The 24,972-nt window shown below is 55.7% G+C and overlaps 1 protein-coding gene across 3 annotated transcripts in view; it reads left to right on the forward strand.

Annotated features, from left to right (window-relative positions):
• Positions 1-23,290, forward strand: part of Acot7 (acyl-CoA thioesterase 7) — a 93,626-nt gene extending 70,336 nt beyond the window's left edge. For 2 of the 3 annotated variants that reach the window (XM_052178292.1, XM_052178291.1), the window contains exons 7-9: positions 4,937-5,053; positions 12,574-12,758; positions 22,898-23,290. In XM_052178292.1, the coding sequence (XP_052034252.1) occupies positions 4,937-5,053; positions 12,574-12,758; positions 22,898-22,996 (401 nt within the window). In that variant the 3' untranslated portion in view covers positions 22,997-23,290. Of the gene's footprint in view, positions 1-4,936; positions 5,054-11,242; positions 11,274-12,573; positions 12,759-22,897 lie in introns of those variants that run through there. The other variant, XM_052178293.1, reaches the window with a different exon arrangement.
• Positions 23,291-24,972: the final 1,682 nt, after the last annotated feature.

Consider the following 24,972-nt stretch of genomic DNA (forward strand, 5'->3'; position numbering starts at 1 on the left):
GGGGCCTTGCCCGTGGACAGAGCTGTGCAGTCTAATCTCTGCTTCTTTGAGGGATTAGAGGCTGGCTTTAGCCTGGTCCTTTTTCACACACTGGTCCTGTATGGAATAGCGGTTCACTTTGAGCTGTTGAATGTTGGGAGTTTGTGACCCTTTGCGGGCTGACAGCTAGTCTGAGCATCCCAGGAAGCCTAACTTCCGGTGTTTGAACCATGCTAGAACTCTTAGCGCTTGGGATTCTTGGAGGTAGACTGGATATAGTTTGTATAATGCACACACGAGTCTGCTGTGAGTAGAGGGGAGAATGTCACTGTTTAAAGTGACACTTTTGAGTGTCGAGTTAGCACTAGTGGACACTTACCTGAGAAGACTTGGGATCTGTCGGTGTCTTTCCGACAGGGCATTCATGTCCAGCAGCCCTGATCTTGAGCACCAAGATCTGTCTTGGGTCAGGGAAACTGAGGTACAGCTCCAGATGTGTGTGCATGTTCCACTGTGTTCTTTCCTGCCTATGGAGTCCAGATGTGGACCAGCACATCCCTTATGAGCCGGCAACTCACCTGGACATGCTGGTTTCTTCCAAAATCTCCTGGGGCCCAGCCTTGTACACTGGCTCTGTCCATATGTTAGAGACAATGGCCCGTGGCAGCTAGCTGGCTTTTAGTAAATATAGCCTGAGGTTAGCCTCTTCCAATATACTCTTTGGCTTTTTAAGACAAGAGTCTCTGTGTAGCCCTGGCTGTTCTAGAACTCTCTGTAGACCAGGCTGGCCTTGAACTCACAGAGATCCTCCTGCCTCTGCCTCCCAAGCGCTGGGATGAAAGGTGTGCGCCACTGCCCAGCAAGCTGTAGATTTGACACGACTCTTCTTTCCCTCCTCATTGCCCCTCCCGCACTAGCCTATCTAGAGACCAGTGAGGTGCTTCAGGTCGTGACCCCCTACACACAGTGATCTTCCTGCCTCCCTGTCCCTCACCATGTCTGAGATCTCTGCTGTCGCCCTGTTCCACTTCTCCCTTGATCTGGCCAGCCAAGTTAGAAATGAGCATAGCCTGGCCTTAGCAGCCCCCTGAGCAGGGTCCCCTGTTCCTGCTGTGTGGCCGGGACTCACAGCTCCCTGTGACTCTGCCATGATTGGCCAGATAGAGACTGCCACGCACCTGTCTGCTGGGGCTGCTTTCCAGGGGGGCTCAGCCTCAGTCTGTATTTGTTGAGAGTAGTCTATGGGGACTGACCCCATAGGCAGAGGCCCCGGACTCACTGGAACAGATCTTCTGTCAGTTCTCTGAGCTCAGCAGCTTTGCAGAGTCTCTGGGTGTGTGTCCACCTTTCTCCTGTCTGCCAATGCTAGACTTCATCTTCTCCATATTCGTTCCTTCCCTGGAATAGCCAGCTCATCCCTGTCAGAAGGGTTTGGGCTCCTGAGGTCTGTCCTGAGAGGACAGCTGTGCTGAAGTCAGTGTTGGGAACTCAGCATTGATGGAGTGTCGTGCCTGTGAGGGCAGCAGCCTTGCTCCTAGACTCCTCCTGGTGACCATTGTATGCTGGCCTGATGGGCATGGTCTAGATCCGGGCACACCTTTTGCTGGTGTGCTGTGTGTGTTCTGCAGCCAATGTTGTTGGTACTCATCTGAGCCAAGGGAGCTTCTGATGCGCGCCAAGGACTTTGTCGTGACTTGTGTGGTGTGTGAAGGTCTGAGTGCGTGCTGGTCCTTATGGAGAAAATCTACCTAGAACTCAGCCTATGAACACGCCCTCTCTGTCCTCCCCAGAATGCACACACAGACTTGCGGTGAAGCCACGGCCAAATCAGGGTGTAATGGCATGGCTCGGGGCATACCTCCATGGGGGTGAGGTGAGAGGCTGGCTGTCTTCTGACCCCTGTGATAACTAACCAGCGCAGAGTGCATGTGGTCCAGACTTCCCTGATACCCCCACCCCGGCCGGCGCATCTTAGTTCTCTCTCCTCAGGAAAGTGGAGTCGAGTTCCGCAGTAGGCCTTGCCCCCATGATAGCAGCTGCACAACCACTGGCCCTTCACCTCACCTGCTCCTCAGCCATCCTGAGGGTGCTGAGACCTCCTCCTCTTCTGCACAGATTGTCGGGGCTGCCTGCTCACTGGGGCACCCAATCACGCTCTTGTGTCACGCATGGGCATGCACCAGGCTTGATTGCGGGGCTGCAGCATGGCGTCAGGCATGGAATGGTACTGCGGGCTACCCAGCTCCTGGCCCTGACCCTGAGCCACTGTGGGGACGCCTACATTCACTCAGCCATGAGCCCCGTCTTTCCAAGGCTGAGAGCTTTGACTCGTGGAGGATCCTGTTGCATTTTTGATTCTCGGACATCCCAGGCTATGGACTTAATCCTACAGCCCCTCCCCTGCTATGCCTGGCCCTGTCTCGGCTTCCGCAGGTTCCCAGGCCAGTGGGAGGACTGTGGATCCTCTGGTGGGCCCAGACAGGACTGTAAGTGTTTCTGTGCCAAGTCAGTGCGACCCCTGCCCAGACCCAGAGTGCCGAGCTGGGGCCCCTTCCGCCTGCGCAGGAGGAAGCCGGTGCCAGTGGCTGGCTCTCTTCTCCTGTGCTTAGACCTGGGGGGCTTGTGGCTCTGTGCCCCTGTCCTTGCTAAGAGAAGTGGGCTCTTGGCCTCCTGTGTAGGTGGGCAGCCTGGCACCCGTGTGTGGCACTTGAAGATGGGGCCTGCAGCCAGCTCTCCGTTCTCTTCCCCTCCCTCACTAGGGTTAGCTGAGCCTTCCACTTCCTAGAAAGTCCTGTAAATAAACATGTAGTTCCTGCTGGACAGTGCTGTCACCTGCCAGCACGCGAGGGCTGTGATGTCCTCGAGCTGCGTGTCCGGGAATAGTGAGCACCCCGCTTTCTGTTGGGTGGGTCAGTATCACTGTGATCTTCGTAGTTTATAATCCCAGTGCTTGGGGCACTAAGGCAGGAGAATCTTGAGATCAAGGACAGTCTAGGTTACATTAGCAAGACCTTGTCTCAAAAATAAGCCAGCAAGGGACCAACCATGTGAATCCAGTGAGCTGAGTTTGATTCCTGTGATCCACGAATTGTCCTCTGACCTCCACACGTGCGACCTGATGATGGTGGTGGTGATGGTGCGGTGATAAAATTTAAATAAGAATAAGCAAATAGGGCTGGCAGGACTTGCGTTCAAGTTCCAGTTTCCACATAATGGGAAGAGAAAACCAACTCCCAAAAGCTGTCTTCTAATCTTTAGGGTCATGCTGAGCAACACATCTGTATAGGCACTCATACAAGTGCACGCACATGCATGTGTGCAAACTACACACGCACTTGTCATTGATAGAGAGGCAGGCTCCTTCGGCTCTACACCCAGGAAGTAGATTGCCCGATTGCTGGTGTAAGAGATCAGTATTGGCTCAAGACCCCCAAGACCAGGGTCTCAGCACACAGGAGAGAGGGAGGGAGGGAGGGAGGGAGGGAGGAAGGGAGAGAGAGAGGGGGGGAGAGAGAGGAAGAGAGAGAGAGAAGAAGATGGGAAAGGGAACAGGGAGAGGAGAGGACACATGTGTTCTAGAGGACAAAGGATTGCCCTGCACAGAAAGGACAGCGGGGGCCTGTCGCGAAGGACAGGCAGTTTATAAATGTAATAGGGACCCTGTATTAGGATGAGGTGTTTAGTTTTAATTGGCCGTGCTAAGCAGGTGAACCAAAGGAGACTTTTGATTGCTGGACTTCAATGCTTTGAAAGCTGCACCTTGGTGGTCAGCTTCAGGAGGAGGAAGTGGCCAATTAAGGGAATGGGCCTTGGTGGCTAGCTATAGGAAGGAGATCTGACAGAGTTTAGCAAGGCGGAGAGTGCAGAGATGGGGAGACCTGCAGAGCTATCTTTGCACTGTGGGGCCGACTAGAGTTTCCAATGTTGAGGACCTGCTATGCTGTTTTGCACAGTGGGTCTTACATTCTTACAGTATGATTTTGTGTGTTAAACAGTTCTGCAGTATGAAATTTATTTGCTGCTTGGGGCATCACAACCGTGCTCAAAGAGTTTAGCTGTGGAGCATTTCACCTTTTAGAGTGTTGCTTGGGAAACATTTCCTCCAGAAGAGAAGCCCTGTGTCCCTGGCACTCACCTCACTCCCCCTCTGCTCCGCCCTGTCTAGGGACCCTGGAGTCTCCCGACTCCTTCCTGACTGCTCCCGTCTTGCTGGCCTTCATTAGCAGGCTGCAGTCTGTGCCGCTTCTTCTCTCTGCCTGTTGTGAATGAGACTGCTGTTGGCATTGCGTTTGCGGGCCTGTTTCTCTGAGCATCTCTGTCCCTGGGTGCAGAGCGGTTGAATCACAGTTTCTCTTTCCAGCCATTGCTCAGAAATTGCCCCCTCCTCAGCCCTCCTTAGCAAGGACTGGGGCTGTGGGATGGTGGTGGGAACACCTTTAATCCAGCACTCTGGAGGCAGAGGCAGGCGGGAGGGAGAGAGGGAGAGAGGGAGAGAGGGAGGGAGGGAAGGAGGGAGGGAGGGAAGCAAAGAAAGAAAGAAAAGAAAGAAGGAAGAACTTGTGTGATTCTGAGCTGTCCTTGCTCTGTGTCATCTGACTGTGTCCTTGTTTTGAGATAGGATCTTGCTATGTAGCGCAGGATGGCCTGTGAGTATATGGGTCACAGAAGTGTGCAACGATTTCTAAGCAGCTGATGTTTTGACTGATGTCCTCCCAGGGGACATTGTCATGAACTTTTCCTGGCAGAGTGAGGTTTGTGGAGAACTAGAAAGGGTTCTCTCTTTGTCAGTTGCCTAGAATGTCACCTGACACTGTCAGATACTCCTGAGGAATTGGGCTTTCAAATCAGAGTCCTCACATGCCGCGTCCCAGTCCTGCAGACTGGAGCCCGGCCATGTGGATGGAGGACTTGTTCCCAGGTGTGGACTGTCTCAGCAGCTCCGCCCCTTCCCCTGCAGGTGTCACCATGAAGCTCATGGATGAAGTGGCTGGGATTGTGGCTGCACGCCACTGCAAGACCAACATAGTAACCGCCTCCGTGGACGCCATTAACTTCCATGACAAGATCCGAAAAGGTAAGGCTCGCTCTCCCTGGGAAAGAGGGGCATCTCTTCGGGATTCCTGGTGCCCCTTCACTCTGTGCTCACACCTGCTGTCTGCCTGTGCCCCCGAGCAGCCGGAAGGCAGGGCTGCGCTTTGCCCTCCGCACACACTGGTGAGGCTGGTGTTCACTGATCTGACTGCAGTGATGGAGGTTTCTACCCCTGAACGCCAGCTTCGCTCATCCTGAAGCCAGGGCAGCCCTGTGGTACACTCACTTTCACTTAATAGCTGCCACCAAGCCTTGTAGGTTTCTTCCTTGGGGAGTAGGAGGTGACCCAACCAGATGGACAGACAGTGGTGGCAGGAACTCGGGAGGTGCCTGAGGCACTCCCTCACCCAACCTCTCGCCACTCACCCTGCTTACGGGCTACTTGGGAATGTTCACACGGTGAAAATGTAATCCCTGGCTGGCCTCTGCAGCCGATGGAGCAGGTCCATCGGGGTCTCAGCCTTGTGCGCTGTAGGCATGGGGTGGCCCTGGGATCCTGCATCAGGAGGCAGCTCGTGGGAGGGCCGTGGGTGAGGCAGGGCCTCGCATGGCTCATGACAGTCTAGGAGTCTTATGGCCCTGGTGCTCCTAGTACCTGGCAGGGCCTGCTTCATGGTCAGAGGACGCGCCTCTGAAGTCTCTGAGGTTGGCAAGATACAGAGCAGTCCAGTGAGGACACACAGCAGTGACGTGGCGCTCTCCACTACAAGAATTCATCTTACTGACGGGTGTTTGCCACAGACGGACAGCAGTCTCATCTTCACAGTTGCCCACGACAGTGGATCTTGGCTACTTTCGCCTGCTCCTGGAGGCCTGGTGTGTCAGAAGCCCTGGGGGCCTCGCTACTTGTGGCTCATGCCATGAGCCTTTTAGGAGGAGAGAGTATAGAAGTTAGCTGTGGTTCTTCCTGCCAGCGCCATGCTCCCAGAAATAAGACCTGGACTCAAAGTATGGTTCCAAATATGTTAGCCATTTAGCTAGGCTCTTCTCTGACTAGATCGTAACCTAAGATGACCCAACTATCCTCACCACTTCTGCCGCACGGCTGGTCACCTGTGCTCAGGCGCATGCATCTGTTGGGTGAATCTTCCTGCTCCTGGCTCAATCCCAGAATCCTCTCTGCCTCCTGGATGTGATTTCTTACCTTCTATTCTACCCTTTCCTATAGGCCATAGGTTTTGTAATTGACAGGCGATGCATCCATACAATACACATGATTTTCTCCACTGGGGAGTGCTGTGTCGGGTGCAGTCTTCAGTGGCTGCTCAGCACTGCGTTGTTAATATAAACCCAACCCACCATGGAGAGCAGGCCTGCCCTGCAGAACTGGCCCTGCCCAGACCTCCCTGTGACCGAGGTCTGAGGAAAGGATCCTAGACAGCAGCGTTTCCTCCGTGTCTACCCAGTCGTCGCTGTTTCAGCGAGGCCTCAAGTCAGAGAGCCCTTAAAGCAGCTCAGTCCTGTTCTCAGAATGAAGACAGCAGGGAGAAGACCCCCAGATCCTCACCTGAGCCCCCGCATGGCCAGGAGCTGCTTGGAAAGGGCCGTTGCAGAGACAGTGGCTCTGGATTAGAGGAGCTGCTTCACTCAAGGTCACACAGCAGATGAGAGTCAGGCAGCTTCTCTCAGGCCTTTCTGCCAGCAGAGCTGTGGGCCCCTGAGGGCCCCTGAGGACAGACTGACTGAAGGTGCATTTACCTGAAGCACAGGAAGGGTCTTCACTTCCAAAGGCCCTTCCGTGACTTTTGGTCCAATGAGTTGGGGGTGAGCATGGGTGTCTGTTACACAGAGCCTCCTGGCTGGCCTGGTCTCTGTAGCTGAAGAGCTGTGATCTTGGTGGTGCGAATCTTTACATAGTGTGACCCTGTCTTTAAAAGGTAAAATCTGTGATGAGAGGCCTCTTCCCTAGAGCCCCTCCCTCAGTATCTGCCACAGTCCTTTCCTTTGTCCTCCTACTAAACAGCCTTCTAGGTAGAGACTTCTGAAGGAGACACATGGCTCCTCTCAGGAAGCAGCAGGTTACTGTAAATGATGATGTCTTGTTTGGGGTTTGAAGGAATTGAGGCCATCCTGAAAGAGCTCTATGGAGTCTGGCCAGTGTCTGCGCCCGTCTCTCAGGCTTTGACACACTGTGGCCTTGCTTGTTGTTTGTACAGAGATATCTCCTGGGAGGTCCCTGGGTGTTGTCTTATTACACACCTAGAGTGTGTCCAGCAAAGAGGGTCCCTCCTCACATGTCCATGGCTGTGTTGTCACCACCGATGGGGTTGATTCCTCAGTAGAGAGGGCTCTGCCACCTTAGACCTGAGACACAAGGTTGGCAAGTCCCTCCTACTCTGGGTTTGTGGTGACACAGTGTCAGCTGTGAGGAGGGAGGAGCCAGCGACCCAGGTCTAATGAGACTGCTGGTCACCTCACCCCGGGCTTTGCTGCCGCTGTCCCTGTGACTTTACTTTGCCTCCCACCTCAGCTCTGGCGTGGAGGAGGCCCCAGGGGACAGTTTTGCCACCTCTTCAGAGAAGGCGTGACATGCATCAGTGTGTGCAAGATAAGCCATCACTCACGAGCTCAGGGACGTCTCCTGAAAGATGGACCTGACACACATGAACTCATGGTATTCAAAATGGTGCTAGCTCCCTGGGGCTGCTGTGTCAGAAGCCTGCAGACTGTGATGCTTAAAATGACAGAAATGAACTCTCTCCTGGTATCACGAGAGCCTCACACACTCTGAGAATCTATCCTGCCTTCTCTCGCTCCCTGTGTCCTGAACCACAGGCTGTCTTTTGGGTCTGTCTCTTAGAAGGAGATATGTTTGTCATTCGATAGGATGCCCCCCAGAAAAACTATGCCAACAGCGTTACATGGTCATAGGCCTGTTCCAGAAAGGCAGGAAAGAACGTGTGAACTTTAGCAGGGCAGGCTGGTGCTAAGGTACAGTCTGCTGCACCGGGTTTCCAGCAGAGGCAGCCTTCACAACCCGGCTCCCCATGTGGCCACTCGGGCCCCTGCCCCTGCCCCTGCGGAACAGCAGACTTGCTATTTACAAACTTGGCTCTTTGAGGATAACTCTTCACTCATGCTGAGAACAGAGAGGACACACTCCATCACACCTGTGTCTCACAACTTCCATGGCTGCCTGCAACACCCTATGCTGGGCCCGCTCAGCCCAGCGTCCTGGTACAGAGGAAGGTTGCCACTCACACATGCTAAAGGTATAGGTTGAGTTCAAGTGTCCAGTGGCTTCATCTACACACAGGACGTGTCCAGTCCTGTGTCACTGTCCCCTTGCCCGGTAGGACATGAGGAGGACAGAGGTCCAGCCCCTTGAGATCAGCAAGAGCAGCAGCACAGGGTCTCCATGCCAGCACCATGCATGCCGGCTGGGGACAGTGAGCTGTTCGTGAGCTGTGGCAGGCCGAGTGTGACAAGGATCCTGGACAGTACACAGCATGGGGAGCCTGCGGTGGACAGTCACGCTGTCCCTCAGAATGAAGGAGAGACCTCAACCACATGAGCAGAATGGATCCAGGGCTGACTTTCTCTTCTCCATTCTCCTCCTTGCTTGAGACATTGAATTCCAAGCAGTTTCCTTGAAGAGATGGTCTTTATAAGTGCTAGTTAGGAAACCGAAAGGGCAGTTTTCTTGCAGATGACCAGCCTCCCAGAGAGAAGGTGACAGCGGGACCCGTCTAAGAGGCTACAGCTTCGCACCAGCGTCCATTGGCTGGCTGTGCTTTCTGGAGAGCCCTGGCTCTCTGGCACCCAAAACATGCAGTTGTTAGAAACTTTGGAGTGCTCGGTAACAGCTGCTTTTTTAAAAATTAGTTTTTCTTTTTCAAATCCCTGGTAGACTGTTATAATCCAGCTGCTGCATCCTGGGGAGTAACGCTGTCAGTGGGGGAATCAGCTGGGCCAAGCTGCCCACCTTGTGGGCATCCTTCAGACTGGCTCTCTGTGGCTTCAAAGCAGGCAGTTCACAACACTGCCACTTGACACATTTACCTTGGACACTGCTGATATCAGCGCCAGGCACTGTGCTGAGATCCTGCCTTCTGCAGCCTGTTACCTCAGGGTTCCAGGCTGCAAACGTCAGCTTGTGAGGGTGGGCTGCCCACAGCCACTAGGGCTCTTGGTGACCCCCGACAGGACACAGCCAGGCATCCAGGACACAGAGCAGCAGCTGCAGGGTGAGGGGGACAACATTTGGTCTTCACAGGTCAGAAGTTTACTCTGGATATGGTGTGGCTACAGATGCTTCTCACCTTTGAGTAGGCCTTGTGTCTTCTGAAGCTGTGTGCACTGATGGTGTACCCCAAGAAAGGTGCTGCTCCAGGTGCCCCTTGTTAACCTTTGTTTCTGCTGAGTTTGGAGGGTGGGGTGAATAGTTGTCTTCTGCCCCTAGGAGTTCCCTACGTTCCATTCTGTTGGCCTTGCTTAAAAACAAAAACAAAAAAGAAAACATCAAATGCTGGGTGGCAGCAGCGCTGCACACACCTTTGATTCCAGCACTAGGGCGTCAGAGGCAGGTAGATCTCTGAATCCCAGGCCAGCCTGGCCTACAGAGCCAGTTCCACACAGAGAAACTCCCCACCCCTGCCCTGTTGTTCTGGGGTGGTCTCACTCTGTTGACCAGGATACCTGGGGACTATAAGCACACGCAAGCATTCGTTTTCATTTTAATTATACTCTGAATTGTCCTGTGTGGACTGAGACTGGTTTGTGGGATGAAGCCAAAGCCCAGCTCAGCAGTTGGAGCTCTTGCAGGGAACTGGGATTCAATTCCCAGTATCCACGTGGTGCCCATCCAAACCTCCAGTTCCAGTCCACCCCCCCACACACACACACGAACGCACACACGCGCGCGCGTGCGCGCACACACACACACGCACACGCACACACATACACACAGGCAAAGCATGTACATGCACAGTGAACCTGTAGGAGAAGGTGTTTTGATGAAGGAGCCCAGGGCTGTGCTTTTGAGCCACTCGGTCCAGGCCTGTCCATTGTCCACCTGGGGGGAACAGTAGGGTGTAGGGCTTCCCTGAGCTCTGGGAGCCAGCCGGGTGCCCATGCTAGGTGCCCATGGTCCACAGCCCTGTGGGTCTGTGTTTACTCACCACGTAATGGGGACCCTGCTTTGCCCCCTAGGCATTCCAGACTGGGACATTGAGATCTGTGAGGGAGAGTGGTCACAGGTGGGAGGATGGTGGTGGAGGAAGATGGGCTGTCGGCAGTGTCCCTGAGAAGGACCACCAAGGGTGAAGCAGGCTGCCATTGTAGGGGAAGAGTCTGTGGTTGGAGGCCCTGCTGGAGTGTGGAGGTGAGGTCAGGGCAGGAGCATATGAGCTTGCCTCTCCCCAGGCCCCGCCCCCACATGGACCGCTTTCCCTAGGCAGGCCTTGACACTGTGGGGCCTCTGTGCCATCCGTCTGTCCATCCGTCCGTCTGTCCGTCCATCCCAGGCCCTGGAGCTGAGGATTTGATCTTCAGCAGGAGCTTTCGGTTTGATTATGCTGTTCTCGTGGCGGCTGCATCAGGTGCCAGCTCTGTCATGTGTCTGGAGTCTTCCTGAGGCTTATGTGTGACACTGTGAGGCAGCTCTCCTGGGACCCAAAAGGCCCAGATTTGGGGTGTTTGCTGTGTGCTGTGGCATCCCTGGCTCCAGACCCTTCCTGCTTTGCGTCCCGTGGTCCAGGTCTCAGAACCAGCCATTTCTGACTTAAACTTGGGGTTAAAAGCATTAGATTTCCAACTTAGACATTAAACCATGAACAGCCAGGACTTTGCCGTGGCAAATGGTAGGAAATGGGTTTCATGGGTGATAGCAGACAGACACATTTTCATTTGTTGTCTGGAATTCACGGCATGTTTGGAGAATCTGGAATCTGCCCCTCACAGCAGTAGTCGGCCCTTCACACGGTGGCCCTCATCTGAGCCTTGGTCTTTGAGGACATCTTGCTGGTTTCTTCTTTCCCACTTGCCTAGCAGCCCAGATCTCAGTGGACATTTAGGACAGGGCAGAGGCACTACAAGGCCTGGGTGACTCTGAGCTGGTGACAGGCCGGGATGTGGCATAGGGTGTGGTCGCACTGGCAGATGCTCACATGTAGCAGCCTTACAGCTGTGTCAGGCCGCCTGTCGCTGACCCTGGCTCTTCCCTCCCTCCCAGAATGGCCAAGTCCTGCCCTGAAACACCCTGTGTAAGTATGAAGCTGAATGTGGAATGGAACTTTCTGGTCCTTCTTAACAGAATAGCCCGCTGCCTTCATTGTTCTCTCTCTCTCTCTCTCTCTCTCTCTCTCTCTCTCTCTCTCTCTGGCTGTCTCAATGTGTCCTGCAGGGCCTGTCTTGAAGCTAGGACGCTAGATGTGTGTTGTAGGACTCTGTAGCCAGCACTGGTCCCTGCTGAGTAGACCCTGTGACCCACATGGGCTGGCCTAGAAGACCACCATGCGGGAAGAAGGGATAAGGATTCTGATGATGGTCACATACCAGTCAGAAGTGACAGCATCTAGCTTTAACCACAGGCCCCACAGGCCAGCACAGCTGTGGCTCTCATCATGGGTGGGACTGATGACCCTTGGCAGCACTAGCCTCGGCCCCGGGTCCACTGCCTTCCTTCCCTGTCATGGTTCTCTGGACGCAGGCTCCCTTGTGTTCATTTATAAGAGCAGATCCAAGCATCCTGAGACCAGAAACTACCGAGTGTGGAGAGAGGTAAAGCCAGGCACTGGATGGGCTGTGGAAAAGGGTGGGTGGTGACAGAGGAGAGGTGTCATATCCAGACGCAGAAGCCAGACTGGAGCACCATGTGCCCAGGGAAGGGTGTAGTAGACTTGAGAGGAGTCAGTCAGGGTATCTACAGTGGCAGTGACTTGGACTAAGGTCATGATCACATGACCCCATGTCAGTGCTGACAAGAGATATACCTCAGTACAATGCTGACATGTTGTCCTAGAGCTTAGAGGAGGAGACTTCAGGCCATGTTTGAGACCACTGGCTTATAGAATGAGCCTGAAACTCACAAGTTCCCATCAGTCCAGCATAAAAAATGTAAACCTCTGGCCTGACTTGTGGTGCTCAGAACATCACAGTGTGGCAGCTGTGTGGCCATGGGCACCACCCTGCCCTAGAGGACAGGGAAGGTGGCAGGTTCGACCTCCCTCTGAGGCAGGACTGAGCAAGCTCGCCAGTGCCTGGCTGACTGATCTGCCCCTCCTGGCCTTGTGTTCAGTGGGTCTGGACCTAGTGGCTGCCAGAAGTGCTGGGGCAGCAGTGACTGTCTGCTGTGGAGACAGATGACTCACACTGACTAATAATGACACGCACTAATAGTCTGTCGTAACGTCTCGTAGTGGCCGCTGCCTGTGTTGCCTAACTCAGCATCGTAACTGCCCTCAGTAACATGGCTTCTCTCTGGCATGCCCTGCCTACAAGGTGTCCCTGTGGGTAGAGACCAAGCTGGTGTCCCATAATGCAGCAGCTCTGTGTCCTCTGCAGGCTGTGTCATCACCATCTCTGGACGCATGACCTTCACAAGCAATAAGTCCATGGAAATCGAGGTCCTGGTGGACGCTGACCCTGTGGTGGACAACTCACAGAAGCGCTACCGGGCCGCCAGTGCCTTCTTCACCTACGTGTCCCTGAACCAGGATGGCAAGCCTCTGCCTGTGCCTCAGCTTGTGGTAAGTGTCCTCAGGAACCATCCTGTCCTAACGGGGCAGGACCCAGGCCGGGCCACTCTCATGGCCTGTGCTCAGGTGTAGTCAAGTCTCTACTTGTAAGCTGCAGGCCTTAGGGTGGGTGGGCAGGTGGGTCAGGACAGATCTCTCTGAACTCATCACGTCACTGTTCCTTATGACGTGATAGCACCGTGCCCAGGTTCCTGGGGTTGTGCATCCGTGCTGGGCTGTGGTCTTAGGAGCACCTCAAGCTCCTCAGGGGGCCTGGGAGAGCTGAGGCATGGGTCCTCCTACTGTGACTTTGGGCTTTTGTGTCACCTGATGAAACGCAATCTTCAATTCTGTGCTACCAGGGCACATGTAGATGGGGAAAGAGGTAGCCCGCTTGTCAGCCTTGTGACCTTAGGCAGGAAGTGAGGAGAGACTAGAAAGGCCTGGCCAGCAGCTACAAGGAAGCCAGAGAGAGGCCTGGGTGGGAAGCAGGAGGAGCCGTCTCAGGAGGCTGGGCGAGAGAAGGCTCACATAGGAGCAGATTCAGAAAACAACTGGGCCGTGCCCAAGGCCTTTCTATAGTGCTGAGGACTGGGGTCTTGAGGGTTACTCAGGGGTACAAGATGAGGTCAGCTCCAGAGCTGGGTGGATGGCCTGCATCTTGGCATGGCTTGCAGTATCAGGAGGTAGAGAGGGCTGGTGCTGCTGTGGGCGTGGTCTCAGCACTGCAGGGAACCCCTGAGCCCTCCTTCCCGGCTACGTGGGCAGGTGCACCTTTTTGAGCTCCCCACACTGAGGCCAGGGTGAGCTGTGGAGGGTGGGGTCACATACCCCGTGTGCCTGCCCTGCGGTCAGGTTCCAGGCCCATGACCTTCACTGAAGCAGTAGAAATCTGCGTCCTGAGGAGCACAGGGGGAGCACTGCTCAGAGAGAGGAGGCAGCAGGACCTGGAGCACCGCAGGGGTTGGGGGGAGCTCAGAGACTTCGCCCTCGGTGGTGTCCTATGGGTCCGGATGCTGCTTCACACTTGTTGAAGATGCTCCTTTGACGCTCCTTGGTTCTTCACTGAGGGGCAGGAGTAGTCGGCATGGAGGACGGGAAGACTCCTAAAAAAGGAGCCTGCTGGACCTGGGCACACACGTGGATGGCACACGGCTCCCCGAGTGTGCACGATGCCCCTCCAGCTCCCGCAGGCCCCCCGCCCTCACTGCCAGCCATCTTCAAGCATCGGTCTATTTTTAGCTCCCTCCCCAGGGCCCTGCTGACACGGAATGCAGCCTCGGTTGCTTCTGTGGAGGGGTTTCCTGATGCGGGGAGGGCTCGTGTGCCAGCATGCCATCCCCAGGCTGACTGCTGTGCTGGCCAGCCCACACCTGCCACCCGTGCTCCCTGAAGCAGAGCCCTTTAGCTTGGAGCGAGGGTGAGGGACAGCTTCTGTCCGTATGTGCTGTGGGTAGTAGGAAGACATGTTAGGAGGGCAGCCTCCTGTGCCTCAGGACCTGTGTCCCTGGGACCCGGCTCCTCTACTGTGTGGGGTTTTTTTGTTTGTTTGGTTGGTTGGTTGTTTTTTTTTTTTTTCTTTTCTTTTCTTTTCTGTTTGGCCGGGGTAAGGGCAGTGCTTTGAGGAAGGTAAGACCCGTATGGAGTCAGTGTCAGGCTGAGGACTCCTCTGGCCCCTGTGTGGGCAGAACTCCATACCTCAAGGGCCTCAGCGAGCTACCCTGTAACCGGAGAATGCCCAGCCTGGGGCTGAGGAGGTATGGAGCTCACAAAGAGGATTTGATTTCTGTGTTCTCAGAAGAGCTCGATCCAACTGCAAAGAGCCAGCTGCCCTGTCACAGAACGTCCCAACCCATGGAGGAGCCTCTCGGCACCTTATGACTGGCACACAGCCAGGCGGGGCAGACCCTGTCTTAGCCCTCCAGATGAGAGCACCCAGTCCAGGTTAGAACGGGGCAGCGAAAGAATCAGGTCCGCAACCAACTTCCTTCTCCTTCCCAAAGCAGCCAGGCCTGCTCACAGCCACAGGAGCCCAACCAAGGGCCGGTGAAAGGTGCACGGTCATCTGCACGCCATGCAGCGGCTCAGGTCACGGGCGGGGGTCAGTCAGGTGTGCCACAAGCCCTGACGTCAGAATACCTGAGGGGGCACCTGGCTCCTTTCTTGTTTGGGGGTGGGGCATATGATTTTAGGTGGTTCATTCCTTGGTGCCCTGACTCTGTCACTGCAGGCCTCTAGAAGGCAGAGTGTTGTGACAGAGAAAGCAAGGGACCTTCCTAGGGTGAGCTCCCTGTGACTGTGTCCTCCCTGCAGTGGCTGTCACAGCTGTGCCCAGCAGGGTTGGCACTGAGGCCAGCACCTTGCTGCAGCCATCCCTCACCTCTGGAAAGGTGATCATGGGGGTCTGAGGAGTGGAACTGGCAGGTGGTTATGGTCTTTGATGGCCACATGTGTCCTTGTGCTTGGCACATATGGAGTTAGGAGTTGTCATCCTCATCCTGACAGGAAAGAGTATCTCACATCTCTCTTCCTCCTTTGAGACAGACCTGCTGATTTGGCCTGGGGCCACCGGCCTCTGTTCAGGTTCTGGGCCAGGTGTCTGCAGTGTGACTGAGAGCCACCTGCTTGGCGGGGCCTGCTCCTCGCAGGGGACTCTGCGTCGGCCCAGATGATGCTCACAGTGACCACACTGTACCAGCCGGTCCTGGACCTGAGGAGATATTTCCTCCCATGGCCTCTGGTTTTCCACAGAGGTTAAAATACAGTTTTTTTCCTACTCTGTTGCTCTGGACTCTGAGAGCCGGGGGCAGAGAGGGAGGTTATGGTTCCTAGCTCAGCACGACAGGGGCACATACAGCCTGCTTCCAGGAAGGAGGAAGGAGGGATCTCACTCAGGCCCTTATCCTGAGGAAGGGGATCAGGACTCCGATCTCTGTGTGGACACCTCGGTCCACAGGCTTCTACAGGCTCAGAGGGGTCATGTTCAAGCCCAGAGAACTCAACACGCAAAGGACCACCGAGCGCTTTTGTGCTGGGACGGTCACTGTCTTTGGAATCTGAGGCTGTGTATCTGCCTCCTGCATTGGTTTGGCCAGAGTGTAGTTCTCAGTAAGTAGCCTTTGGGCAAAGCAGGAAATGCAGCACTTGGTACATCTGTTCCAAGAGGCATGGGCACTGCCCAGCTCAGAGGACACCTCCCCATCCCAGGCCTGCCTCTGCCTCCACCCCAATCTCTTCACCCACCTCTTTGCCCTCCAAGCTGCAAGTGTGTCTCTTGAGGACCCTCAGGTCCAGATTGCCGTACACAGTGTGCACAGAACACGGTCAGCCTGGCTGTCCGCTGAGCTGCTGTGTCTCCCCCATGAGGGCCAGTCCAGTGGAATAAGTTGGAATAAGGGCCTGTCACCTCCATTCATGATCCACAAGAGGCCACCAGGGTATCTCACAGTGGTGGGGTGAGCACCACCAGCCCAGTGGCCAGGAGGGCCTTACAAGGGGACCGTGAGTTGTTCCTAAGGCAAGGGAGGAAAGTGTCACAGCACACTGCAGGGGGGAAAGTGTCACAGCACACTGCAGGGGGGAAAGTGTCACAGCACACTGCAGGGGGGAAAGTGTCACAGCACACTGAATCTACTGTCCTAGAAGGGAAGTGTTAGAGCAGGAGGCCAGAGGAGGCCTGGCCCCGAGGACAGAGGCTTTAAGTGGCCAGCTCTGGCCCCGAGGACGGAGGCTTTAGGTGGCCAGCTCTGGCCCCGAGGACAGAGGCTTTAAGTGGCCAGCTCTGGCCCCGAGGACAGAGGCTTTAGGTGGCCAGCTCTGGCCCCGAGGACAGAGGCTTTAAATGGCCAGCTCTGGCCCCGGTCCATCCTGGGGCAGGACACCCCACCCCCATGCTTTAGCCTGCAGCAGTTAGTGCTTCATATTAGAGTGCTGTGACCAACGCCCTCAGACCAGACACTCCCGACCGAGGCTGTGTGCAAAGGCTCAGGGGGAGTCCTGCAAGCTTGCAGTGAGGGAGGGAGGATGGGAAGAGACCTTCCACTCGAGTGCGTGTGCACACAGTGTAGACACTTGCGTGTGTGTGTGTGTGTGTGTGTGTGTGTGTGTGCACAGTATAGAATCAATAAGACACACCACTGCTAACACAAAGGCTGGGCTTGGGGCAGCTTCCTGGCACTGGGTGCACCGGCTACACCTGGTCATGCCTGTGTCGTCATGGCTGGCTCTACCAAGCCTGCTGCAGTTGATTGGCAGGTGGTGTTAGTGTTGCAGATCATCAGTTTTGAATCTAAACAAGAAGGCCATATAGACGTGTAGATTATGACAAGAAGGCCATATAGACGTATAGATTATGACAAGAAGGCCATATAGACTTGTAGATTATGACAAGAAGGCCGTATAGACTTGTAGATTATGACAAGGCCATATAGATGTGTAGATTATGACAAGAAGGCTGTATAGACTTGTAGATTATGACAAGAAGGCCATATAGATGTGTAGATTATGACTTTGTTGTTTGTTTTTTACAATTTATTTATGTGTGTGAATGCTTTGTCTGCATGTGCACCTGCATGCCAGAAGACGGCATCAGATCCCGTTACAGATGGGGTGCCAGGGATTGAACTCAGGGCCTCTGGAAGAGCAGCCCGTGCTCATCCCTCCGCCCAGGAATTTGTTGTTTGGATCACATGTGATTGATTCTGCTGGACCCAGGCCCATTTGTCAGCTCATGAGACAGAGAAGGACTGGGGCAGAGCCTGAGATGAGGACCCCACTCTACCCGGGGGCCTGTGGCTCCGCCCTTAGCTGTGTAGACAATTAACATGGGAGCTGTAATCATGGCTGCCAAGACTAAAAGTCTGTGCTTATAGGAGACACCTCCTGCCTTTACACAGCTAATCCTCTGCCTCTACCAACAGCCTTTTGGGGCCTTTATACAGGGACTTTCTCAGCCATGTGGGAAACGTGTATGCTGGCGTGAGCTCATCCCTGTGCGGGAGAGGAGCCCCTGGTGAGGGTGTAGATGGGCACAAGGAAGAATCGGCCGAGCCAGCTGTTCAGCAGTGGTGGGCATTCTGCCTCCAGGTGCCAGGCCCAGCCAGCTGAGGTCACATTCTCAGGCCCAGCCCAGGGGACTCTCTTGGTCCCTCCCACTAGTCCTGTGCTGAGTCTCACTGTCTGGCCTGATGGCTGCACACACTGTGCTCCCCACAGACTAATCAGAAGAGTTTTCACTGCTGCCCTGAGTGTCCGAGCCCCTCCTGTGGAACATGGGAGAGAGCCACTGTGTGCTTCCTAATCAAGGTCTGTGTCCCTCGGGCTAGCAGGAAGGTGTTTGTCCCCGCTGGATGCCTCCTTTTAGCGGGCACTCACTAATTACAAAAAGGACAAGCTATTGATTATGCGGAGGGTGGGGCTCAGCCGCTCATCATCTGTGCTGTGTTCCAAATGTGTGTTCTTGAAGCACCAACAATGCAGAGTGGAAACACTTGGTTTGCAGCGTGAGGCTCTGAGAGCTGCAGGCTTTCCTCCGGTGGAAGCGGGCCCAGAAGACGGCACTTGGCAGGGATTGTGGAGGCGCTGCCGCCTGGGGCTGGCGCTGCCAGAGGGGGAAGGGCTGGGTACCCAGTGCCAGGCAGAGCCCGAGCATCCAGAAGGCAGCCTACCTTTAACCTCTGACCTGTGGCTAGGGAGTGTTGCCCTGGGCCTGCTGTTCCTCTGGGGGGACAAGCTGTCCTCAAGGCCCGGCTGACTCAGATGACCTGCAGGCCACTGCCTGGACGAGCAGGGGCTGAGCCCTCCTTGAGCCCTGCAGCCCCAGAGTGTACATGGCCTCAGGCCGTCTGTGGGGACAGTGGTGACTCCACGATGGCCATGCCTGAGAACATGTGTGAGGGACACACATGCCAGGCCACACAGGGAGCACTTCAAATGTCCCGCGGAATGATCTCATGGTGAGCGGGCCTGGCAATGGTACCTGTGAGACTTCACATCCGGGCCAGCGGACACAGGCTCGGCCCACGTCACCTCCCTGTCTCTAGGGCAGTGCCTTCCATCCCACACACCCCAAGCCAACACAGTCCCTTTGCTTGGCCCTTACTTTTCCACCGTGGCATGAGGAACCTACCTGTGGCCGCAGGTGACCAGTCTAGCAGCCAAGAGCTTCCCACAGCCCGTGGCCACCAGCTCCTTCCTTCCTGGGGACAACCTTAGGTCTCCCATGGAAAGACCTCCCTTAGGTCTCTTCCTTCTCCCTGCCCCCAGCTCCATGAGAAATGTGCACAGTATGTGTTTATTTACTTTGCCATGGAGGGGGTCGAGCTGCAGGAAGTGGCGGCTGTGCCATGGTGAGGGCTGTGCTCAGGGAGCCATCTGCCTCATTCTGTCAGCCCAGACCCAGCAGGGCCTCGCTCGGCAGCTCTGCTAGTCTCCAGCCAAAAAGCCCGCCCGCCTCTGCTGTCCCCCAGCCGGCTCCCTGACTTCTGCTGCCCTGGTAGGACCTCAGGGAAGAGACGCCGTTGTCCTGAGAGGACAGTGACGTGGAATCTGATTCCTTGGCCTGCTTGGATTCCCGTCTCTGAGCACAGGATTCCGAGCAGGCCACAGTCCCTAGAGATACAGAGGCCATCAGTTGCTCATGGGTCCTCACAGCCTTGGCCATGCTGTCCTGGCCACCCGCCCACACACCCGTCACCAGGCAGCAGCGTTCATTGCGGTTGAGGGCAGATCCTGGTGAGGGCACTGCAGACACTGAACTCTGGAGACACATGAGGGCAGCCTCAAGGCCCAGTGCCAGGCCCCAGCCGTGCCCTCCGCCCTGCTGACCGCTACAGTTTCCTACACTCTGGCTCATGCCTCCTTGGGTCCAGCCATCGGTGCCGAGTGACACAGGCGTCCTGTGCCATGAGGCAGGCGTTCTGTTGGCTGCTGGGCTGTGGCAGTGTGATAATGGTCCAGACAGCCTGTCACAGCTGGCCGTGGGCCCCTTGTTCACCTTCCCTGTCCCTGCCCTGATGACCCTCCCCCATGCACACACACCATTCCCCCATCACACACCACATGCATGTGTGCATGCACCATGCCCCCATCACACACCACATGCATGTGTGCACACACCATCTCCCCCATCACATACCACATGCATGTGTGCACACACCATCCCCCCATCACACACCACATGCATGTGCACACACACACACACGCACACTATCTCTCCCAAACCTCGTTGTCTGGGAGGAAGGCTCCTCCCACCCTCCGGGAATGCGAGGAGCCGGTCCAGGGGCTGCTTCCCTGGTGTGGTGTGTGTCTTGTTGCTGCGTCTCTGGGGATGTGGAGGGCCTGGCATTTCGTGCTGAGGTCGTCTGGGCTCTGCTGGCCATAGATGGCCCCTTGCTGGTTACTCTAGTCCTTCGGATTGCTGTGGCTGTGGCTGCTCTGGGCTCCGGGAGCCAGGGATGCTCGTGACTGGCTCAAGGAGGATGCTGCCTTGAGAGGAAGGGCTGGACCTGGGGCTAGAGACTCTGTAGGGCGAGGGACTGCTGGGCCATCTCTGGAGGCCTCTGCTGTGAGGCAGAGAGCCGTTCTTCACAGGCACCACAGTAGCCAGAGCGCTGTCAGTGGGGAAGGCCGCCCGCAGGGACCAGCCAGATTTAGGAACTCTGCCTCAGTGGCCAAAGTAGGATTATCTTGTGCTTAAAGGGAGGTCTAGGAAACCAGCTCGACACCGCCCCAGATGCAGTAGCTTGCAGACTCCATGCATGCAGTATGGCCTCCCTGGTGAGGGCGCTGCTACTGTCTTGTGTTAGCCGAGGCTAACCCCTGGCAGCATGGAGCATGGGTATAACCAGCTTTCAGCACCTTCCGGCCCCTGGACCCTGGCTCGCCCTGTACCGTGGTGAGGACTGAGGGTCTTATGCTGGTTATCTCAGTGGGGCTGAGAGAGGAGGAGGGGCCTGCCTTGGAGCCTCTGTGCACAGGAATCATGCTAGTACTGCAGCCGCCATAGCACCCTAGGGGTGGCACCACCATAGGAGGTAAGAAGAGGAAGCACAGAGAGGTTGTGAAACTACCCGAAGTGGCACAGCGCTGAGCTGCACAGCACAGCCGCCACCTAGACTCCTGTGCAAGCTGCCTGCTAGGTCAAGGGTTCAATCAGCAGGAATATATAAGACAGCAAGCCTAAGAGCCTCTGAATGGGAAGGCGTGTCCTCTGAGGACAAGCCTGGAGCCCTCCTGGACTCCTGCTGTCCCTTGTGGGGTTGCCAGCCTGCCTGGAAGTCGAAGTCGGATGGTTTCTGTGAGTCGACTGCCTCCTGAGGAGGGCAGGGCCCCTGGGGAAGCACTAGGCTGTGAGCTGCGGCTGCTCTGTCCAAGTGCACCCTGGGAACCAGCGTCCCTCCCCGCAGGGCTCCTGGCCCAGGCCACCTCTTACCACTCAGGCAGCTTCTTTGGACCAAAATCACTAGGGATCCCAGCCCTAGAGCTCAGAGGTAGCCAGTAAGAGCATTCATAGAGTAGGTAAAGATTTATTTATTATATGTATATGAGTACACTGTAGCTGTACAGATAGTTGTGAGGGTTGCTGGGAATTGAACTTAGGACCTCTGCTTGCTCCAACCCAAAGATTTATTATTTTATATAAGTTCATATAAGTGCACTGTAGCTGTCTTCAGATGCTCCAGAAGAGGGTGTCAGATCTCATGGTTGTGAGCCACCATGTGGTTGCTGGGATTTGAAGTCAGGACCTTTGGAAGAGCAGTCAGTGCTCTTAACCGCTGAGCCATCTCTCCAGCCCCAACTAGGTGGCTTCTAACCAACAGAAGACAGTATCCCCTGGGCAGTGGGGACCAGTGAAAGGAGCACACGGCAGGCTGATGAGCACAAAGTGGGGGCCGACAACCACCTGGCCGGGGCACCAGGACACACCCGTGTGGGAGAGTCCCAGGTTAACCGGGTTAAATTTAGCCACATGGGTTTTACGTTGACACTTCAGGTCTTAGAGTCAGTTTGCAGTTCTGTGGGAGATCATAGTGTGCAGGTGCTCACGCCCGTGCGCCCTAGTGTCAGGTGTGTGGCACACGCCTTTAATCCCAGCACTCTGGAGGCAGAGGCAGACAGATCTCTGAGTTCTAGGCCAGCCTGGTCTACACTGCAACTTGCAAGACAGCCAGGGCTACACAGAGAAACCCTATCTTGAGAAACAAAAGATTGTGTTTCTGTATATGTGCCTAAGACCTGCAAAAAGGAGCCAGAACCCCTGTGGGAACCTCCGTGCCTCGCAGCTCACTGCCTCCTGGCTGGCACAGCCTGGACAGTTTACACCTGGTGGCATTTAGGGAGCAATTTGGGGGAAGGCTGGCAGAAGGAAATATTTGGTGTGACTTGACATTAAGCCCTCTGGCTGGTGGCTTTCCTCTGCCAATGTGCCTCATGTCCGTAAAGCATGTAGGGCTAAAATTAGCTGCCAGGACGTAGTGTCGTCCTGAATGACGGGCACCTGCCCCACTTGCTTGGCTTTCGGGTACCCTCAGTGTCACAACGAGATGCTTCCCAGCAGAATTAGCACAGCTCATTAGACCCAGCTCTCTGGCAAGGGCAGTGCCAGATGGAACCTCAAAAGTGACCCTCCCTCCCACTGCTACCATGTCACCTGTCCAGTTGTTCCTAGTAAAGCCAGCCCATCCCTGAATGTGAAGTCCCAGCAGGCCTAGATATCATCAGGACCGTCCCCCAGGAAGCCCAGCCTACAGCTGAATCCCACACCCACTGACGCTGTGATCCCACCGTGCGTCCAGGGCAAGGGGGTAGGGTCCTCTCCACCCACCAAGTGGGACCGTTGCTTGTAACGTCAGGCCTTTCTCAAGGCCAGGGCCCACATAGCATCCTGCTTTCCCTTTGAAACAGGGTTGGACAGTTGTTCCTTGGATTAGAGCAGCCCCTGTTTTCTTCATGACACTTGTTACACACACACACACACACACACACACACTCTAATCCCCACAGCCCATCACCAGAGAGCCTGGGCTTGGGCTGTGTGGCAGACCAGTGCCTGGCACCAGAAGCCCCTTGGCAGAGGTCCCTCTCCCTCCAGGGACAATGCGGACATTCAGCAGCTCTTGGTGTCTCTAACGCATCTTTTCTGTGTGCCGCAGCCGGAGACGGAGGATGAGAAGAAGCGCTTTGAAGAGGGCAAAGGCCGCTATCTGCAGATGAAGGCCAAGCGGCAGGGTCACACGGAGCCTCAGCCCTAGGCGACCTCCTCCATCCCGGGTCAGCACGCCGTGGCCATCGAGAGCCCCGTGTGCAGTCACTTAGAAGTTGTTACTCCCTTGGCCAAACCCCCGATTTCCACAGAGCTGGTGTTGTGTGAAGTGTTGTGTGGCAGTGTTACCTACGGCCCGTCCCCAAAACCTGTGCACCAAAGCTTTATTTATAGCCCTCCAATAACTGCCCCTGGTGTTGTCCCAGAGGCCACCATGGACACCAGAGCGCACTGACTGGCCTGAAGAAGCCAGCAACACTAATAAAGCTGCTGTCTGGCTGGACCCCGAAGCCTGGGCCATCATTTGTCTGAGGTGGGGGTCTTCTCATCTCAGAGGTCAGCCTCCCATCCCTGTGAGTTCACTGCCTTTCCCTGGGCCCCGCCCCCAGCACTAGCTCTGGAACCTGAGAGGTGCACTTGGGGCCTTGCATCTTGGCAGGACCCGGGGTGCCCTGCCCCTGTGTCTTTCACAGGAGGCTGCCACTGAGCCTGGTGTGCTTCCCCAACAAGGCCTTGTCCTTCCTGTACCTGAGGGCCTAAGGCCTCAGCAGGCGATGGATGGGTGGAGAGCGCACAGGCTGCTCTGAGCTCCTGGAAAGAAGGCCAGATGCCTCATCTGCTGGGAGGAGGCCTGCTAGAGACTCCAGCCGCTCAGGCAGGGGCTACTGGAGAGGCACCTTGAGAATGGGGTGAGGCAGGCATGTGTGCGTGCACATGTGTGTGTGTGTGTGTGTGTGTATGTGGCGGAGCATGTCTGATACACTGCATATGTGCTATAAAGCTAAGTGCACATGCATCTGTGTTGCTGTATGTAGCAGGACGTGGGATGTGGGGCAGTGGTCTGTGCCATTAGAATGTACGTATGTGTGCTTGTGGTCCAGCTGCCTTGGGTAGGTGGGGCACAGAAAAACCACCAAGGCCTCTCCAGGGGCCAGAACTCCACCCCCTACCCACCAAACAGCCAGAGGTGGCGCCTGGGTTTGTCCCTGAAGCCCAGACATCTGTCCTACCACATGGAGAAGGCAAACTGTCCTGCCAACAGCTGCAGCGTGCCATACAGCTCCCAGGGGCCCCTGGAGGAAGAACCCAGCTCCAGATGTGCAAATATACCCGCCAGGAGGAAGAACCCAACTCCAGATGTGCAAATACACCCGCCAGGAGCTTCAGCTTTCGTAATCTGTCTCTCGGCCTGGGTCCCAGAAGACGCGGGCACTTCCTGCCTGGAAGTAGGGGAGGGGACCAATTCTCCCACATGCAGCCACAGCAAATCTGCCTGTCCCTCAGGTCCCTAGATGGTTTGGGGTCTCCACAAGGGCACCCTTGATACAGAAATGATGCCCTGCCAGGTCAGGAGAAAGCACAAACTGCCAAGACCCTGCCAAGGCTTTCCAAGCAGGACCCGGGCCCTGGGCTCCCTGAGGCATGTCCTTTATAGACATGGCATTAAAATGCCACACTTGATTACAACTGCCCTCTGCTGGCAATCTATTTATAACCACGGCTGCCTATGGGAGCTGGTCTACAAAGGGGCCCTCTCAGAGCCCTGGCCACTCCCAGAAGCCCTGGGGAGTGTGCGAGGGCACACCTGGAGCCCTCCATATTGGTGCGAACCCTTTCTCCATAACAAGCCCCCACTACTGACCCTGGCACCCTAGGGTACAGAAGGAGAGCTGCAGAACGCCAGGCACCTAGGGACCCACCCACCTTCCTATGGCCACAGCTGGCAGGCCCAGGGAAGCTAAAGGACGTTCCTGCTCCACACAACCCTGGGTGACCTAGAATGTACCACTGTGTCACCTGATGAGGGGCTAGAATGTCAGCTCCACCCTTTCTGACTGAAGAGGTCTTAAGGGCCGCCGCGGAGAACAGGACATTTTCTTCCGCATAGGAGCAAGGAGGGGCGTGTGGGGGTGACAAGCCTGTGTCCCTCTAGAAATGTTAACTGAAGGTGGGCTGGGGGGGGGC

This window comes from Apodemus sylvaticus, chromosome 3 (genome assembly GCF_947179515.1).
Source record: "Apodemus sylvaticus chromosome 3, mApoSyl1.1, whole genome shotgun sequence".
NCBI lineage: Eukaryota > Metazoa > Chordata > Mammalia > Rodentia > Muridae > Apodemus > Apodemus sylvaticus.